Source organism: Embiotoca jacksoni, unplaced genomic scaffold (assembly GCF_022577435.1).
Source record: "Embiotoca jacksoni isolate LCO1_2020_lvr unplaced genomic scaffold, fEmbJac1.0.p SCAF_37, whole genome shotgun sequence".
NCBI classification, from domain to species: Eukaryota; Metazoa; Chordata; class Actinopteri; family Embiotocidae; genus Embiotoca; species Embiotoca jacksoni.
In genome coordinates this window covers 2,984,055-3,002,790 of record NW_027185389.1, presented here as the reverse complement: position 1 = coordinate 3,002,790, position 18,736 = coordinate 2,984,055, and the positions used below count along the sequence as shown (strand labels likewise).

Genomic DNA, 18,736 nt, shown 5'->3' with positions numbered 1-18,736 from the left:
GTAATGTGTCAGAAAAAACAACTTAAATCAAGTTGGAAGCTTTTTGAATATTGAAAAAGTTTCCAACTTGGGGTCCCCGGGGGTCCCGTCAGCAGCTCGGCCCTCCTGCTGTGAACCCCCCCCTCCCCCGCTCTGTATTCAGCTGCTCGAGCTGGAACGGCGACGTGTGTCAGGTTGAGGTTGGAGATCGGTGTCAGTTTCCAACAGAGGCTCTAAATTTAGCCTGCAGACGGGACTGGGTGACCCAGTCTAACTGCAACACACACACTCTCTCACACACACACACACACACACACACACACACACACACACACACACACACACACACACACTCCTTCCTTCATTCCTTGCTGCCATTACAACCACTGAGTGTGTTTCCTACTGAAGAGGAGGTGAGTTGTTTTTTTTATTTCCTGATTTTCTAGCTTCTCTCACCGACAGCCCCCCTGCGGCTCCGTGCCGGGCCGACCGGACCGAGGATGAGCCGGGCCGTGCCGTTCGGTCCCGGACGCCTTTTCCGTCTGCGTGTCCCGATGAGAATGCGGCGCAGTGATTAGTGGAGCGTCGGTCGGAGGCGATCATGTGTCAGTCGGAGGTGCCGGAGGCCGGACTGGGCCTGAGCAGCCCCGACCCGCTGGTGAGGGAAGCCTTCCTGATGGCCCACGACTACATCGACTACGTGACCGGCGGCGGCGCCGACGGGCCCGTGGGTCGGGCCCCCACCGCCGGCGCCGCGGCCCTGCGCCACGCCGGGGACGAGCTCCTCGCCCGCTTCCCCATCTTCTTCCGGCGCTGGCCGCGCATCTTCCAGGACGTGACGGAGAGCACGGCGTGCCCGACGCTCTTGGGCATCCTGGACGAGCACTTCTTCCCGCCGACGCCCGCCGGCCGGCGCCGGGACCTGGCCTGGAGCGCCGTGCTGTCGGTGTACGTGCTGGCGGGCCAGATGGCGCTGCACTGCCACGAGAGGGGCATGGCGGCGGTGCTGCCCCAGCTGAAGGAGCGCGTGGGCGCCTACGTGGAGAGGGTCATCTGCCCGGAGATACGAGACAAGGGAGGATGGGTGAGTGTTCACGTCCACGCAGACCGACGAGTCTCCTTCAGTCAACGGGCTTTAAACCACAAAAACATCTGATAGTGCAACAAACAAACAAACCTCTCCAGAGCTGCTCTATCGGGATGAACACGGTGAAAAGAAACACTTCACTCAAATCATTTAGACGCGCTGATTTCAGGGTTTCCACAAGTCAAATGTCACATTTTCTGACTTTCACTGACTAACAGTTGAATTTAATGACCTATGACCTCAAATGGACCAAAGTGACTGAACGTCCTCAGCATCTTCTTCCTGTTGCCATGGTAACGAAGGGCTCCCTCTCCCACATTCTAATACGTCAACAATAGTTTTTACAAACTTTAACATTTTGGCTTTTTTTTTTTTTTTAAAGTCGTCGTTTTTGAGCCGAAGCGCTTGAAACGTTGATTTTCTTTACAAAAACCAGTCGGTAAACAAGTTCAGTGACACCAGATAGAACAATACAGTTAAATCAAATTTAATCTAAATTCTGTGATATTTGATGACGCTGCCCCAAAAGAATGATCAAATCCCCTGACTTTAATGTCTGGAAGAGACTTTTTAATTCAATATAATTAATTTATTAATTTAATATAATATTTTACCATAATTTTATTTAATTCCATGAGATTCCAGAAATTCAATGAATCTGTGGGAAGCTTGAAATTGTATGCCCTTTTTTATTTATTTAGTGAAATATCAGGATTTATACTAACTGTTGACAAATTTACACCTTTTATGAGTGAAATAAATCTGCAGTGTAATTCTCAAATCAAATCAGTAGTAGATCCTTTAAAGAATATATGCACAAAATATGATGGTTCTATCTGCTAATTAATGTGTTTTTATTCACTTTTAACTGACGCAGATCCGTTGACTTTTATCTCCCGAGCAGCCACAACCTTGGATCCTACATTTCCCATGATGCACCTCCACAGCAGACCTTCAAGGTCTGGTGCAGTTTCTCCCTGTGATTAGTTAGAGAGCCGACCTCTCCGCCCGCTGCAACCAATTATTTTTGGACAAATCACACACACACACACACACACACACACACACACACACACACACACATACACACACACACACACACACACACACACACGGTTGGTGCAGACTGTGAAAGTCAAAAGTTTAAAGAATGGAGGGGGGCCGGAGGGGAGAGGGAGGGGGGGGGGGGGGCTTTTTTTTTTGGCAGACTCTGGTGAAACATGCTATCATGGTGCATCATGGGAAATGTAGGATTCAGGGTTTGGGGGGAGGAGCTTGGGATGTAAAGTGAACGCATCTCGGGCCCTTCTGCCTCAATTTAAAGTAAATGAAACACCTTAATTAACATATAATTTACAAATGATCCTCCTTCCTGTATATTTTGATCATGAGCTGCTTTAATTTGGAATCTTTCACTGTTTTGATCAAATATGACTCCTAATATTTCACTAATTTAACCATTATATAAAATCATTTGAGGGATCCCACTGGTCACGGAATTTCTAGTGTAGTCTAGACTTGGAAAGGAAAGTCAGGAGATTTGGTCTTTTTTTTTTTTTTTGAGCCATATCATAAAATTTGATGACGTTTAGTTTCCATTTGTCAAACTGCATCGAGTCCGGTCGCCTCAGGAACAACATTTAGCTTCACTATGACGTCACACTTCGACACACGACGCATCATTTCTACCTTTTCAGACATTAATAACACTCGAACTTGCACTTGAACGCATCATCTGACGTGGACCCTGTCTGTCCCCGGCAGACCGGTTTCGTGTCTCGCTTCGGGGAGAAGCAGGACCTGGAGGTCCAGCTGAAGGAGGTGTGCTACTGGACGCTGCTGGTTCTGGCCCTCAGCATCACCGCCTACTGCCTGTGGAAGAGGATGGTTTAGCCGACGCCGCCCCCTGGTGGCCGCAGACAGGAACTACAGCATGAACTGGCGTCTGCATACGTTTTTCCAGTTTTATCAGATGTTCAAACTCGTGATGCGGTTTAGTTGTTTTTTTTAAAAGCCTCTCCGACGGTCACATGCTGGGATGTAAACCGGGCTGTTTGGACTTTGATCTGGTTTTAGGAATTAATCTGCTGAGCTGTGCGATCAGGAAGGATTACAGCGAGATCGAAATGTTCCCCGTTCATACTTCACCAAAGTGCTTTTTAATCTTTTGACTGCGTCGTTGAATACATCAGACCGAAAACACAATCTGAACTTTAATTCTGCACAAGAAAGCATCGGTTGAAGATCGTAGTTTTACTGCAGTTTCAACAGAATGTAGTTTAATTACTTTGCAGATACACTTTATGTACAGTGTTCACTCAGTTCTTTACTTCCATTTTAATTCCATCATTATTACAGACATTAAATAATTAAAACCAGGACTTCAGACTTCAGTAAGTGTCAGAACTTTTATTTGGAACACAAATACAGAACAGAAAAAAAAAAAAAAAAGACGTAGAAGTACACCAGTGAAAAAAAAACTGAACATCAGAGCTGTGTATGAACAGAGAAACTAGCTCAGGTCATCGTCATCTTTCTCATCTGCCTGAACACCAGAAGGTTGCGTGAATAAACGGAGAGTTTAGGCGAGGTCCTCGTCGCCCTCCTCCTCGAACTCGCCCTCCTCCTCGGCGGTGGCGTCCTGGTACTGCTGGTACTCGGACACCAGGTCGTTCATGTTGCTCTCGGCCTCGGTGAACTCCATCTCGTCCATGCCCTCGCCGGTGTACCAGTGGAGGAAGGCCTTGCGCCTGAACATGGCCGTGAACTGCTCGGAGATGCGCTTGAACAGCTCCTGGATGGCCGTGCTGTTGCCGATGAAGGTGGCGGCCATCTTGAGGCCTCGGGGAGGAATGTCACAGACGGCGGTCTTCACGTTGTTGGGGATCCACTCCACGAAGTAGCTGCTGTTCTTGTTCTGCACGTTCAGCATCTGCTCGTCCACCTCCTTCATGGACATGCGGCCGCGGAAGATGGCCGCCACGGTCAGGTAGCGGCCGTGGCGCGGGTCGCAGGCGGCCATCATGTTCTTGGCGTCGAACATCTGCTGGGTGAGCTCGGGCACGGTGAGGGACCGGTACTGCTGGCTGCCCCGGCTGGTGAGGGGAGCGAAGCCGGGCATGAAGAAGTGCAGACGGGGGAAGGGCACCATGTTGACGGCCAGCTTCCTCAGATCGGCGTTGAGCTGTCCGGGGAACCTGAGGCAGGTGGTGACGCCGCTCATGGTGGCGGAGACCAAGTGGTTGAGGTCGCCGTACGAGGGCGTGGTGAGTTTGAGGGTGCGGAAGCAGATGTCGTAGAGGGCCTCGTTGTCGATGCAGTAGGTCTCGTCTGTGTTTTCTACCAGCTGGTGGACCGATAGCGTGGCGTTGTAGGGCTCGACGACTGTGTCTGATACTTTGGGCGAAGGCACCACGCTGAAGGTGTTCATGATGCGGTCGGGGTACTCTTCGCGGATCTTGCTGATGAGCAGGGTGCCCATGCCGGAGCCGGTGCCGCCGCCGAGGGAATGTGTGAGCTGGAAGCCCTGCAGGCAGTCGCAGCTCTCCGCCTCCTTCCTCACCACATCCAGGACGGAGTCCACCAGCTCTGCTCCTTCTGTGTAGTGACCCTTGGCCCAGTTGTTACCAGCACCGCTCTGGCCTGTAAAACAACAACCCAGATTAACCTTCACGGCACTCCAGTTGTATCATGAGAAAATTAAAAAGTAGTCGGCACACAAAATAATAATAACAATAATAATAATAATAATAATAAAAACTTACCGAAAACAAAGTTGTCTGGCCTGAAGACCTGGCCGAAAGGTCCGGACCTCACAGAGTCCATGGTGCCTGGCTCCAGATCCACCAGCACAGCACGGGGCACATATTTACCACCTAATTAAAAAAAAAAAAAAAAAATTAATAAATAAATATTGAGGTAATGATGGCGGTGAGATCTGGGTGTGCAACAACAAATCAGTGCAGCGTCACGTACCCGAGGCTTCGTTGTAGTAGACGTTGATCCTGTCCAGCTGCAGGTCGCTGTCACCGTGGTAAGTACCGGTTGGGTCGATGCCATGCTCGTCACTGATCACCTCCCAAAACTGGAAATAAAAGACGAAACCATGGCAACCTTTATTATTAACGTTTGGGATAATAAAAAATGTGGGCGAAAAAAATGTATCTACAACGCCTATAATAACAACAACAACAACGTACTTTCTGTATATTAGTTCATCGTTTGTTAATTAATGTGTATTAACGTTTAAAATGAGACCATTGGTTTAAAAGTCGGCTTAATTTCCCGCCGTGGTGCCGTCGGCGCGCGCGCGCGGCCTGCCCCCCTATTGGCTGCCACGCTTATGAATTCGAAAATTCCTTGCTACGTCACTAACCGCCGGGACGAAGCCGTGCGGCGCTCAAAGCGGAAGGCCTAAAAAATAAAAAAAAAAAAGCCGGGAACCGTTATTAAATTATAATTGCATTTATCTTGAGACCCAGTACTTTATATAGACAACAGATTAAAAAGATACATGATTAAATCCGTTTGGCGTTTTTTTTTTATTATTATTGACAAACTGTGGGGTTACTTCCTTTTTTTCGCATTGCAGTATTTCATTAGCTCAAAGAACAATGGCGATGGTTAACTTTTATCTATGTAAATCCCTCCTTTAATAGTTCCCATTGAGGAACCATTACGACCAATACTGATCGATTGATAAAAATACATTTTCTAAAATTTTGTGTTAATTACGTTGGTAGATACAAATTGTGCCAACACGTCACAAAAAAAAAAAAAAAAAAAAAAAAAAAAAAAAAGTGACATAATCGTTTTAAATCGCACGTTCCGTCGACGCTGTATGGTTACAAATGACGTCACGAGCTGTAATTCTTCTTTAGATAACGACGGCGCGGAGTTTTTAATAATCTGAGGACACGTTGAAAGTATCAGGGTGTGGTTTCCACACAAAGCACCGGCTGCTGGAGCAAAGAACTCGAGGTTCCTCCACACGGGAAACGCAATTTAACACCAGATTTAACATTCAGAAAGATCAAATGTAATTCCACTAACCTTGGCACCGATCTGGTTTCCGCACTGGCCGGCCTGGAGATGCACGATTTCCCTCATATTTGCTGGAGGTCGAATTTACCGTTCAAACACACAACTCGGGCTTTCTTGAAGTGCGTGCCCGGCTGCCCAACTCGCGTCTTTATACCGCAGCAGGATCCGCCCTTCACTCCTCAGCTCTGGTGCCTATTGGCTGATGTCCTTTACGGGCGCAAATCTCGACCAATCAAATGCTCGCTTGCTCGTCCGCTATTGGCCCAATCCTCCTGCCAATCACCTTCATCTCAAACGTGTGACTGACGTCTAATCTGTAGACGTTGGCCTGTTCCTCTGGTCCTTCGTGATGGCGGAGTTGAAATGCGACTGTGACGACAGATTTTTTTTTTTGTTACCTCGCGTTTCACAGACTCCCCGCAGCACCCGTTAAAGACAGCGAGACGTCTTATTTTAACAACTACAAGGGGAAATGATTCCGTTTTCCTCCATTATAGAACTGATTTTCGTTGTCTGCTTCGTCTTCTTCTTTTTTTCCTCTCCACAGTCCACGTGGCTGACAAACAAAACACAATGGTCCGTTCAGCTGAAGTCTCACTGGCGGAAACGACTCCGGCCACGAAACAGATATTTTGTTACTATGTTTCTTTTTTTGGTTACAAGTGAAGTGTGTCGATTTTCAGAACAGCTGGGCAGCAAACAGCTGCTCATTTCCCAGACGAGCTGCCTCTGTGGTGCAGGATGAGGTAATGAGCTGGTGTCCAGGGCTTGAAATGCTCAATTCTTGGGGCCTTTATTGGCTCATGACGGTGTGTTTTTTTTGTTTGTTTTGCAGACACTGTGGTAATGAATGAAGGCGAGTGTGGAGTTAGGAAAAGAAAAACAGCTTGTATATTGTGGATTATTAAAATTTTAGGTGTGGCTGTAGTGAATTAGAAGGGAGGCAGTCAAGCAAAAAAAAAAAAAAAAAAGGTCCCTGCAGGTCCCTATAGCTGTATAGTGGTATTAATCCTGCGTGATGGATAAAGACTCTGCACCGCTATAACAAGCAGCATGCTCACTGCACCAAAAGGCTTTTTAACCATGTTATTGATCCATTCTGATAATAAAAGATGAATAAGAAAGATCAGAATTCAGCCTCAGTTGTTAAGATGTGACCATTAAAAAAATGGTCCACTTACACACACACACACACACACACACACACACACGCTGCCATGTGTGTGTACTGTACTGGGTTGTGGAATGAATGAGGGCAGATGGGCTTATTAATAGTTAATCTGAATGCCGGCGCTCCTCCTGCGTCGTACAGTTGCCGCGGCTCTTTTCTGTAAGGACTGAAAGTGTGTGTGTGGAGGGGAGGAGGGGAGGAGGAGGGGGGCGGGGAGGGGAGAAACATCACTCCCAGGTGCCTGTCGCCATGACGATTCAGCTCCCCACCCCACCTCCCCACTGGGCGTTGCGGACTTCTGTGCAGGGCTTTATATGAGCCTTTTTTTTTTTGCACAGTAAACATGCATACCGTGCATTTTTATTCAGATTGGAGTTCTTGTGCGGACCGGTGGCGTCTCATTAAATCTTAAATGCCACTGTTATGAATTAATGTTCGCTCAGCCAGAGTGTGTGTGTGTGTGTGTGTGTGGGGGGGGGGGACTGGGTGTGGTTTTTTTCTTTTTAAAGGCACGCCAGTACTGCCATGCTTGTCGTGTATAGTATGTAGGTCATATAGTCTCTACTCTGTATATTGTCATGTGACACACAAAGGCCTTCCCTGTGTTCTCCATGACAGAGCTGAGTCCCTGAGGAGGAGGATGATGATGAGGAGGAGGATGAGTCAGGACACAGCCTTGTTGTTTTCACTAGAATTGTTGTTCACAACGATATTCAGCTCTTGACACCTTGTATGTTTTCCTGCATACAGGAAGTCAAAATCCCCTGCATCAGCTATTCGACAGCAGGGTAGATGAAGTGGGCGTGGCCGACCAGAGTTCACGACCTTCACACCGCAGAGATCACTGAGCTCCTGGGATGCCGAAGAGACGACAGTCTTCCTCTAAACCAAGTGAGCTACGAGAAGTGTGAAACGCATTAAATATCCTGCATTGATGAGTGTTTTATGTGTCCTCATAACATCGCTTACAAATACTCTTTCTCTCAGCTTCGGTTTGGACCATTCTTGGTAAATCTGGCATAAATTTTTAATTAATTTGTCCACTGGATTTCTGGTTTATGAGTTCATCTATGGTCTACACATTATTTGAATAGATGTTTTATTGGCTCCGCCGTGAGAATTAAAACGCTTCACGTACTGTTCTTGCTGTTCCAGTTCATCCCAGAGGAGTTCGAGGGGGGTGTTGGAGGACCGGGCTTGGTGCCAGCCCAGTCAAGTTCCTCCATGTCGGGAAAATCCTTTTTTGATGCACCTGGTCCCTCAAACTGCTTCCCACAAAGTTATTGTCTAAAATATCACTTGAATGTTTTGAGGATTTTTTTTTTTTTGCCTTTCAGTGGCCAAAACTACACCAACTGTAAATCCAGAATTTTAATGTTTTTTTAAAAAAAAAAAATCAATCAATCAAGACAGTTTTTTTTTGTCATTTGCATAAAGAAAAGCACATGTCACAACAGTATTAAGATGTGCCCCATTCAGACACATATTTCACTCCAAAACACATCTCAACAAGTATCAAGACATCCCTGCAAAGACCTCTTTATGGCTTTTTAGATTATAAAATTGGACTTTTAAACCCTGAAATTCCCTCCCAGCTCCTAACATCTAGTACTTGTCCACAATGCAATACGTATCCAAAGGTCTGGATATAAATATTCACAAGATCCCGGCAAGTACATGCCGTCATATGTGTATAAAAGTGCAAGAAAAAGATGGCCAAGACTTCTGCCAGATTAGATCAGGAAGGAAATGTAAAAATAGAAGATCCCATTTCCAAAGATTACATAATGGGGTTTTAACGTGACGCCTAAAAGTGTAAAAAGTGCTTCAGAGAAAGCTCCCCAGAGCTCCTAACAGGTTGGGACGGAGCCGGCTAAAAGTAAAACTGAAAGTCCGAAGGTGAAGGCGTTGATGTTAGCAATTAGCTCAAAGTGCAGCCTCAGAGCTGATAGTGTCACCGCAGACTCACAGTTCGCTTTAGAGTAAAAGTTTACGCAAACACAGACTGCATGTAAAAGTGTTCTTAGCTTCCAGGTCTGAAAAATGAGGCTGATGTGAAAGTGTCTTCAGCTGCGATACCAGCGAGTGCCACTAGAGGTCTGCTCCAAAAAGCCTCTGGCTCCATAGACTCCCATTCAACTTCTCTCATCAAATCCAAAGTGAATAAAATGTGTCCATCAGTTATCTCGGTGTTGTTAGCTAAAGTCACTCCTTCTTATTAGTTTTCTGGAGGTCCATCTGAAAATAATCCCTCATTCATTAGAAAAGAAGATTCAAGAAGACCTGTTTTTGGGGGCGTGTCTGTTTGATTGACAGGCCTGTGGTGCAGTCAGGTTACAGCTATCGGTGGGCGGGACGTAGTATCGTCAGGTTTCCAATCAGATCAATCAGATCCACCATTGGTTCCTCCCGCAGCTCGTCCAAATATGGTCACTTCCTGCTGAAGCAAGATGGTGCCAGCCGATTTTCGAACTGTAGGCTTCATAACGTTCACAAACCAACAGGTGATGTCACCGCTGGTTGCCGCTTGGTCGGGAGATAAAGTTCGGTCGGTAGAAAACCCCCTTTGTTTGTGTGGGTGTGGTTCTGCTCAGAGAAAATGAACACATCGTCTCAGTGATTGTAAATTTCAGGTTGTGGCTCTGAACCTGCTGCACCGTGAAACATTGAAATCAAATTGTACACTGTGTGCTTGTTGGAGGAGGAATCTCTTTGATCTCAGTCAGTGTTTGTTCCTCTGCATCTGTTGCCTTTGTGCTGTGAAGAGATCAATTTTTCATTGATCTCTTTCTTTGGGAGGATGAAGTGCATTGAGTGTTTTTTTTTTTTTTTTTTTTTTTTGGTGGTGACATCTTGACTCTGGTCAGCTGGAGCTTAATGCATGAAAAAAAAAAAAAAAAAAAAAAAAAACCTCGTCAGCTTTTGATGCTTTTAATGAGCACTTCCTCACAGCGTGCCTCCATGAAGCCACGCCGGGCCGCCGCTACTCGCCATGACTCAGCATCTCTCAGGATGTACTGCAGCATTCGGCACTCAGCCTCCAGCAGCCAGATCAATATTACGGGAAGGAAACAGATGCTGCCGGGAACATAGACACACCCATGGAGGTTTTACTGCTTTAATGATATTACACGTGAAGCCACTGATATGCTTCTTCTATTTCCTGTCAGTACTCAGGTTGCAGCATTTTGGATCAATGCGTTGCTTTGTTCCTAATTTCTACAGTATTGCAGATGAAGGAAAGCAGAACTGGAAATTGTAATATGTAAAACAATTATGTAAAAAAAAATACGACCATTGTTCCTCCAGCAGTGATGTCATCGTTGGTTTGTGAACTGCACAACTGGTTTCTGTCCGTCACCATCTTTGCTAGTTCGGAGCGGTTTGGAGTAGGAAGTGACCATATTTGGACGAGCTGGGGGAGGAGCCAGAGGTGGATCTGACCGATCTGATTGGAAACCTGATGATACTGCGTCCCGCCCACCGATAACTGTAACCTGACTGCACCACAGACCTGTCAATCAAACAGACACGCCCCCAAAACCAGGTCTTCTTGAATCTTCTTTTCTAATGAATGAGGGATTATTTTCAGATGGACCTCCAGAAAACTAATAAGAAGGAGTGACTTTAGCTAACAACACCGAGATAACTGATGGACACATTTTATTCACTTTGGATTTGATGAGAGAAGTTGAATGGGAGTCTATGGAGCCGGAGGCTTTTTGGAGCCGACCTCTAGTGGCACTCGCTGGTATTGCAGCTGAAGACACTTCTGGATCAGAACCATTTTACAGACCTGAAGCTACGAACTCTTTTATGTCCCGTCTGTGTGTAAAACACAGGTCAGAAGTTAAGTAGCCAACAGATTGAGACTCATTTCCTTACAACATATTGACTCCAATATTCCCCCTTAAGGCCCAGAAAATCTCTGAAAGGCATTCAGAGGAACAATAATGCAGCAGCTGGGAGAATGGCGTGCTATGTACATATTGTGGGAATCAGGCGATCAGGGTTGGACAGGTGCTGGACAGGAACAGCTGAGAGCTGAGAAGCACTGATTCACTCTTGTATCGGGTTACCGGCTCCTCGCTGCAGCAGCATTCAGCCGGTCTCTGCTGCATAACCACCGACCCGCTCACACTCGACCTCATCAAAGTGTATCAGAACAAGCGGTGTTTGTCCGACAGCACGTTACACCCTGACCCGGCTTTGTGAGGAAAAACCTGGGAAATACAATGGATCAGCTGGAAAAGAAGCAGAGTTAATAGACCTTTTTACAAATGTGTATGAATGAGGCTCGATAAGTTTAGATTTAGGCCACTGATAGCGAGATGTAGGTAAAATATGAAGGAGTTCGACTCTGTGAAGCTAAAACACATTTGGTAAAAATTTTAAAAACTAGAATCTTTGTTTTTGTCATGTTTTACCCAAAACACACAAATATAATATCTCTAGTTAGAAGACTGCACTCAGGTATAGAAACTACTAAATTAGTAGCTCAAGCTATAACTAGTTTTATAGTTTTAGTTTTTTACGTTTATCGAGTGACGGGAGAGGAGGAAGCTAACGTTTATCAATGGAGAGGAGGAAGCTAATGTCTATTGAGCGAAGGGAGAGGAGGAATCTAACATTTATGAAGTGAGAGAATGGAGCTAATGTGTATCTAGCAAGAGGAGATGAGGAATCTAACATTTATAAAGCGAGAGAAGGAAGCTAACGTTTATCAAGTGAGGGGCGAGGAGGAAGCTTAACGTTTATGAAGTGAGAGGAGAGGAGGAAGCTAACGTTTGTCAAGCGAGAGGAGAGCAGGAAGCTAATGTTTATCGAGCTAGAGGGGCGGAAGAAGCTAATGCTAACAACACCCGAATGCAATGAGGAGAGGATGAAGACATCGCTAACAAGGTAAGCAACAATCTTTTTGCAAAGCACATTTCAGGATGATTTATGAGGCATAAATTGACATTTAACCCTTCGCTGCTGTTGGGTTTGTTGCTGACTTTGAGTGCCCTTGTTATCAGATGATCGCTGGCTTTTGTTATTAAATACCAGTGATGGCTGTATTTTTTATTCATAACGGACGTTTATTGTGTGAATCTGGCTTTTTTTATGAGCAGTAACCAGCTGTTGTTTTATGTATGTTTTTCTTATGTGATTATATTATTTTATAGACAAACATTGTACATCCATCAAAGCATGCAACTTGCTTTTCATGTATAAAATAATTAGATTTGAACTTCCTCTCTCAACGTACAAACACAAAAACAGACATAAATTGTCAGATAAAACATAAACACATATATACAGCTAAAAAACATATACACACCGAAACAATGGTGCAAATGGTGATGATGCAATTGGTGTACAATCACTGCACATTTTACAGCATATATATTCATATAGGTCTTTTTCATTTGGATGTTGATCGAGGTAACCGCCACCCAACACGTCCTCACAGCAACCCCCACTGGAAACATGTTAGACAGTTGATTAATGGGATGTAAATAATCAAAATAGGGTTTAATTTCTTATACCTGGTAAAGAAAACTGGAAAAAAAACACATTTTATTTGTAGATCTAGTATTTTTCCATTCACTAAAGATCATCCAGATTGGAGCAAGCTGCCCTCGTATTATTTGTGTTTTGGGGTGTACATTTCTCTCTGCTAGACACACCTAGAAAAAAAAAAAAAAGGCTTTTTTTTTTTTGTCTGTCTGAACTCCTCCTGTCTGCCTCTGAAGGGCAGAATACATGAATAAGAGATGAGATCCTCCCATCGACAACAGTAGAAATATGACGAACCTGTCGACCCCGCGAGGCGGCAGAAATAGAAACCCAAAACCTGACTCGCATTAGTGAGACCAAATTAGTCAGAAATACATATTTGAAATGCTATAAAAATCATAAAAAACAGGAGAAATCCATCCCTCCATTGATTCTTTTGTGTGTGATGTGTCTTTAAGAGTGCTGTGTGTGTGTGTGTGTGTGTGTGTGTGTGTGTGTGTGTGTGTGTGTGTGTGGCTGCTCTCCAGAGAGTACAGACAGGAAGTCCATCTGATGCTAATGCGGCCTGACAGTGACCAGCAGGCGGTGCGTAACGAGCGTGATGGTCAGCGGCGTCCACGGGAAGTCCGCAGTGCTTCCTGCTAACACAGGATATCATGTTACACACACACACACACACACACACACACACACACACACACACACACACACACACACACGTGTCATAATGTTGGGGCGTTGCTGCAGGGCCCAGCTGGCTGCACCAGAGGGGGGAGGGTCTGATTAAACTGGACATGCACTGGGACAGAGACGACTTCCATCTGTGTTCGGATGCCATCTGAAAGGAGGGGAAGGAATCTGGGAAGCAAGAGGGATTCTGGGAAATGTGGTTTCTTTTAAAAACCCGAGACAGAAAGTTCAGACACAGGAAATGTACTTGAGTCAGTGCAGCAGGAAATAACGCACGAACATCCGAAAAATCCTGAGATACTAAAGCTCAGCGTAAAGAAGCGACGCGTGATTGTTGGTCACTGAATTAATTAATTCACATTTGTTGGCAACAAACAAGACAAACTGTGGAAGAAGCACAAAACCAATCCGGTTTCCTCTCCATAAGACATATTTCTGGGGAAAAAAACTGCAGCCACCAGGGGGCGCTCTATCTCCATACAATCCCTTCTGCATATTTAGGATTTAAGTGGTGATCACACCCAGATATGATCCTGCACTCACGTCCCAGGAGACGCTGCCGGGATCGAACCTGCGACCCTGACGGGTTGAATTACGTCTCACTGTGTTCACTCACTATTCAGACATCCAATAAACATTTCACAGCTCAAACACAGTTTTTATTTGCCAAAACTGTGAAACTATACTATGAAACTCGAGCGAAGTTCTAAATATAAGCACATTATTTCCCTTCCCTTTTACAATACATTATATAACATGGTTTTATTAAAGTAAATGTAATTAATCTAAATCACCTTCACGTAACCTTTTAAGCCAAAATAGTTTACAGGAACTGTAGCTACTTCAATTTTTTTTACTTTTGCGTCGTTCATGTCGTTTAAATTTCTTAATTTCTTGAGATTAACGACAACGCAAACAGATGAAAGTAGAAATGCATCATTAGTTCTTCTTCGTTGGTTCTTTTCGTGAACGTTGTACCTCGCGCGTCTTTTCAAACACTGCATTTTGACTTCCTGTTTTGTGCTCTTTGTTTACAAAAAAAAAAAGAAAGAAGAAAGAAGTGATCTCTGACTTTGTGGTGTGATTGTTGGTGTCACTGGTTTCATCACCAGAGCAGGAAGGTCTGTTCTGTTCTGTTGTGTTGTGTTGTGTTGTGTTGTGTTAGTCTGCCACCTAGTGGTCTTATTTGAGTATTATTTCCACAAGGGAGGCTGATCTTAATGGTGTGATCTTTATTTCTTGTTCACGCGGTTATCCGATCAGCCAATCATGTGGCAGCAGTGCAAATTTAAATTCCTGCAGATTCGAGTCAGAAGTTTTAGTTATTAAAATATGTGAATAAGGAGAATTTAGGAGTGTGACGGGAATGTTGGCGGCTGGTTTGAGTGTTTCTGATCAACACGACAGTCTTTTAAATTTATAATAATAATAATGATAATAAATTTAAACACAGATTAAAAAGATCATTATCTGACACTGTTTTAAAAACTACAGGTCTTCAAAGTACTGGTCCTGGATTTCTACTGTTAGATCCCCAAATATTATTAATAAAAACTACAACTTGGGCATTTTGTAGTCATGTTAAAAAGGTTAAAACATGGAAATTGTTCATATTTCCCAACATATGTGAACAAACAAACATTTATTTTAACAGATTAGCTAATAAACGTCAACAAATGATGACGTTTCGTTGTCATTTTCACTAATAACTGCAATAACTTCACATAATTATTGAACAAACTAATCCAACCGTTCAATGAGTCCAACATACCTGAAACATGTGAATCATGTGAACACAGCAGCTAAAAGTTAGTTTTTAAATCAATTAAATCCCGTTTTTTACCTGAATTGAAGCTGATTTTCTAAAAAAAAAATACAGTAAATAACTTTACAACTCTTAAAAAGTACACATAACCCCGACAGTTTTATGGAACAGTGTTTTATTGGATGTTTATTTTAAATCTCAGGATATTCAACACGATGCAGCAGCGTGTAGGTTTTCTTTCTCTCTCCTCGTACCGGAGGTGTCGTAGGTGGAGTCTGCGGCGTCCCCAGAGGAGGGTTAGTTTCCTGTTTCATCAACAACAAAAAAAAAGATCCAACACCAACTGATCAGCTATCACTCGGAAGGTTTTTTTTCCTGACTGTGCACTTTAAATCTCAATCGTCGATGTGATCTCACCGCTCCTCGAAATCTTCCTGTTGAACTCGACTATTCAACATCTCTGTCTGCTTTTTTAAAAGCATTACAAACAACGTCTTTATTTCAGGATGCTCTTTATCTGTTCTCTCCCAAGTTTGTAGAAGATTTTGGTTGCAACCATTTGAATGGAGGGTTTTTGGGGGTTTAGCAATTTAAAATATGTAACTTATTTTGAACATTATTATTATTATTATTATTATTGTTATTATTCATAACCTTGTCTGTGTAACGAGTTTCCAGAAATTTTGAAAAGCTGCAACAGAAAATAAACAAACAAAAACAAGCCTGAAGACAGAAGCTGCTAAATAAGGAAAAAGTGATTCAGTTAATTTGAGCTCAGACTTGTAATTGTTGGAAAAACCCTGTTTACAAATCACACGTGGTTCTAATATTAGAGTAAAGTCAAACTTGTATTTAAAAGCAGCACTTAAATATTTAACTTCGTCGTGACGCGGATAAAATCACAACCTGACTCTTGATATTCCAGTTCTTTCTGCATCTTTTCAGACTGCTGACTCGTGAGTTCCTCCCACAGTAAACGTACGACGACCTGCGCTGATGTTTTACCTGGTTGGAGGACGTTTTTCTCAAAGTACCCCTCGTTGGGGATGTTGCCGGCCGGGCGGTACCGCCCCACCACGAAGGTCTTTCCGCCCCTGGTCGCCATGCCAACGCCCAGTTCGGTGCTTCCCTTCCACACCACCTGAGTGAAGTGACCTGCAGGGAAAAAAAGCCACGTCGACCTTTTAACCAGGAACTCTTTTAGCATCAACAGGTGCCGTTTCTTTCCTTTTAATGAATCGTGAATTTAAAATCTTCTGTTGTTTCATGTTTCAGACTTCGGCTTCATCAACAATCAGCTGATTTTAACCGTCTAACGACGATTGATTAAAACGCTTCCTGCCTTCATTTCTTTTTTAACAATTGTTTTAAAAAAACAAAATTCATGAAGCAACATTTTTAACCATGTTTAGTGTTATTCAAACTATTTCTAACATTGTTTAGAAACAATATTATATTTGTTTGCAGCTCTCAGCTTCACAGTTGTAATTTTGTAATTTTAGCAGTTTTTGTTTCAAGCAATTTTCCCTTCAGTTTTCAACTCCCAAACTTTTTGCATTGTTTCTGCAAAATCCTTCAGCTTTAGATTTAAAGTTTTGATTCTGCATTCATACATTTTTCTGCCATTTTTAATGTTGTTTCAAAAATATCCGGCTTTCAAATTTGAAGATTAGATTCTGCATTTCACCTGTTTTTTTTTCAGAATAAATGTTACAGCCACATATTAATAACTTTATTGATTTATATTTTCACGGTTTGACCTTTCAGCTCATTGTTTACTCGCCCAAACGTTTCAGATCCGTATCCTTTGTTTTTGGAGTCCCTGTTGAACTCTGCAGGTCTGTCGGGTTTTACCTGTATCTCCACTGAAACCCGGCTTGCTCCAGTTGTAATCTTTGATCTCGCTGTACCATGAATCCACAACTTTACCTCCTGAAACGTGAAAGAGAGAAAAAAACATAATAATGAAGCAGCAAAAAAAACCTCCTGAATCAAGCAAAAGTACATTTTCCTGCTCAGTAATTCAGTTTTAAGAGAAGATCTGCGATATTTCTTCTCATTAAAGTTACAGTCTCACTTGAATAGATGATAAAAGTGATGTGTTTGTGAAAGGTTGAGGTTTAATCCACCTGTTGGTTTCTTGTTTGATGAGCTGGACATGAAGAAGATGTTCTCCCCGTCGTTGGTGCCGCTGTGCTCCAGGTTGTTCTTCGCCAGCAGGTGGTTGGCCCAGACCTGCGCGTCGGCCGACAGGTCTCTGCTCAGGCTCAGCGGCGGCGCGCCGTGCTTCGCTCTGTAGGCGTTGTGGGTGCCCAGGAACTCCTGCTGGAAGGTTGCATCTGCAGAGACGGAGGAGAAGGAAAAGGAGGAGGAGGAGGAGGGGGAGGAGGAGGAGGAGGAGGAGGAGGCATGTTCAGAGGTTTGTGGTTTTGCATTTCATCTGTTCTCATGCATTTTATCTTTAGCTGCATTTCTTGTATTAAAAGTGTCATGCAAATAAAGTTTATTGGTATTATATTATAGACGGGATGAATCATGGCCTGTGTTGGAAAACAATTAACTTACCTGTCATTGTTTCTGCAGTTGTGGAGGCTGAAATTGAAAAAGAATTAGAGTTAAAACAATAAAAACAACAACAACAACAAAAAAATCCAATAAATGAATAGAAACAGTTTGAAAAAGCATCAGCTCAGATTGAATGTACTGCTGATGAATAAATAATTTCCAGATATTTCTCTTCCTCTACCTGCAATAATCTGCAGCACTCACCTGGTTCACTGAGTCTCAGGTCAGGAGGACAGTTGGGTGAAGACACGACTCGTGAAGCGTCTATTTATACGCTGAGATTTCTCCCTCCTCATGTCCACATGTAGAGGAGGAGGAGACAGACAGCTCCAGTTGTATTTGTTTGTTTTGGTGTTTTTTTTGAGCATGTCTCACTGGGCTGCCTGTTGTTGTGCAGGATGTACAGGTATCAAATTCACACCTTGTTTCTGTGGAACTAGTTTGATCAGATGTGAAAGATGAAAGTGTTTCTCATCACTGGAAGGACGTTTCATTGGTATTTCTTTGCTTGCGGTTTCTTTGTAAGACAGATAAGAACTAATAATGATTTAAGGAAATGTTGACTTTGAGTTCCAGGTTGCAGGAAACTCTTCTTCAGTCTGAATCCTGCTGTGTTTTTTTGTTTTTTTTAACGAGGCGAGGCCCCGAATCAAATGGAGAGGACTTTAAAAAGTACATGGACCTCATTAGCTCACTGTAAACCACTTCACTCCAACGCCCTGAATACACACTCAACACAAAAGCTGAAAAATGTCCTGATTATGTAATGACACGATGAGCAGCTCGTCTCTTCAGCGTGACTTCAACACTCTTCACGACATCACTGTGATTTTAGCTCCATCACAATAAACCTATTGTGGTTTTTTTTTTGTATCACAGGTTTTGATGACAGACATCAATTAAAAATAGCCCACAAGTTCTCAACAAGTCACAA

The 18,736-nt window shown here is 43.6% G+C and overlaps 3 protein-coding genes and 1 long non-coding RNA gene across 4 annotated transcripts; 2 read left to right on the top strand and 2 right to left on the bottom strand.

The window, feature by feature from the left end:
* Positions 1-305: 305 nt before the first annotated feature.
* On the top strand, positions 306-4,709 carry bcl2l16 (BCL2 like 16). The gene is made up of 2 exons (XM_069166043.1): positions 306-1,063; positions 2,831-4,709. Exons 1-2 carry the CDS (start codon positions 581-583, stop codon positions 2,957-2,959), a joined length of 612 nt encoding a protein of 203 aa, XP_069022144.1. The 5' UTR covers positions 306-580; the 3' UTR covers positions 2,960-4,709.
* LOC138208276 (tubulin beta-1 chain) lies at positions 3,456-6,240 on the bottom strand. Its single transcript, XM_069166042.1, has 4 exons — positions 6,119-6,240; positions 5,042-5,150; positions 4,831-4,941; positions 3,456-4,708 (listed from the first exon to the last, which is right to left on the bottom strand). The coding sequence occupies exons 1-4, from the start codon at positions 6,173-6,175 to the stop codon at positions 3,648-3,650; spliced, it is 1,338 nt and encodes a 445-aa protein (XP_069022143.1). The 5' UTR covers positions 6,176-6,240; the 3' UTR covers positions 3,456-3,647.
* A 95-nt stretch (positions 6,241-6,335) lies between these two features.
* Positions 6,336-9,306, top strand: LOC138208278 (uncharacterized). The gene is made up of 3 exons (XR_011179078.1): positions 6,336-6,855; positions 8,031-8,171; positions 8,436-9,306. It is a non-coding gene; the product is annotated as an uncharacterized lncRNA (long non-coding RNA).
* Positions 9,307-15,395: 6,089 nt separating this feature from the next.
* LOC138208413 (Golgi-associated plant pathogenesis-related protein 1) lies at positions 15,396-18,085 on the bottom strand. The gene is made up of 6 exons (XM_069166255.1): positions 18,007-18,085; positions 17,803-17,829; positions 17,367-17,576; positions 17,092-17,169; positions 16,243-16,392; positions 15,396-15,542 (listed from the first exon to the last, which is right to left on the bottom strand). The coding sequence occupies exons 2-6, from the start codon at positions 17,807-17,809 to the stop codon at positions 15,535-15,537; spliced, it is 453 nt and encodes a 150-aa protein (XP_069022356.1). The 5' UTR covers positions 17,810-17,829; positions 18,007-18,085; the 3' UTR covers positions 15,396-15,534.
* Positions 18,086-18,736: the final 651 nt, after the last annotated feature.

Bases quoted from the DNA above. Each gene is read 5' to 3' on its own strand.
- bcl2l16 (XM_069166043.1), top strand. From the start codon at position 581: ATGTGTCAGTCGGAGGTGCCGGAGGCCGGACTGGGCCTGAGCAGCCCC. The intron at 1,064-2,830 runs GTGAGTGTTCAC...TGTCCCCGGCAG, and splicing joins TACGAGACAAGGGAGGATGG to ACCGGTTTCGTGTCTCGCTT.
- LOC138208276 (XM_069166042.1), bottom strand. From the start codon at position 6,175: ATGAGGGAAATCGTGCATCTCCAGGCCGGCCAGTGCGGAAACCAGATC. The intron at 4,942-5,041 runs GTACGTGACGCT...TTTTTTAATTAG, and splicing joins CTACTACAACGAAGCCTCGG to GTGGTAAATATGTGCCCCGT. The intron at 4,709-4,830 runs GTAAGTTTTTAT...GTTGTTTTACAG, and splicing joins GCCAGACAACTTTGTTTTCG to GCCAGAGCGGTGCTGGTAAC.
- LOC138208413 (XM_069166255.1), bottom strand. The intron at 17,170-17,366 runs GTGGATTAAACC...TTCACGTTTCAG, and splicing joins ATCAAACAAGAAACCAACAG to GAGGTAAAGTTGTGGATTCA. The intron at 16,393-17,091 runs GTAAAACCCGAC...TTTTCCCTGCAG, and splicing joins GGGTTTCAGTGGAGATACAG to GTCACTTCACTCAGGTGGTG.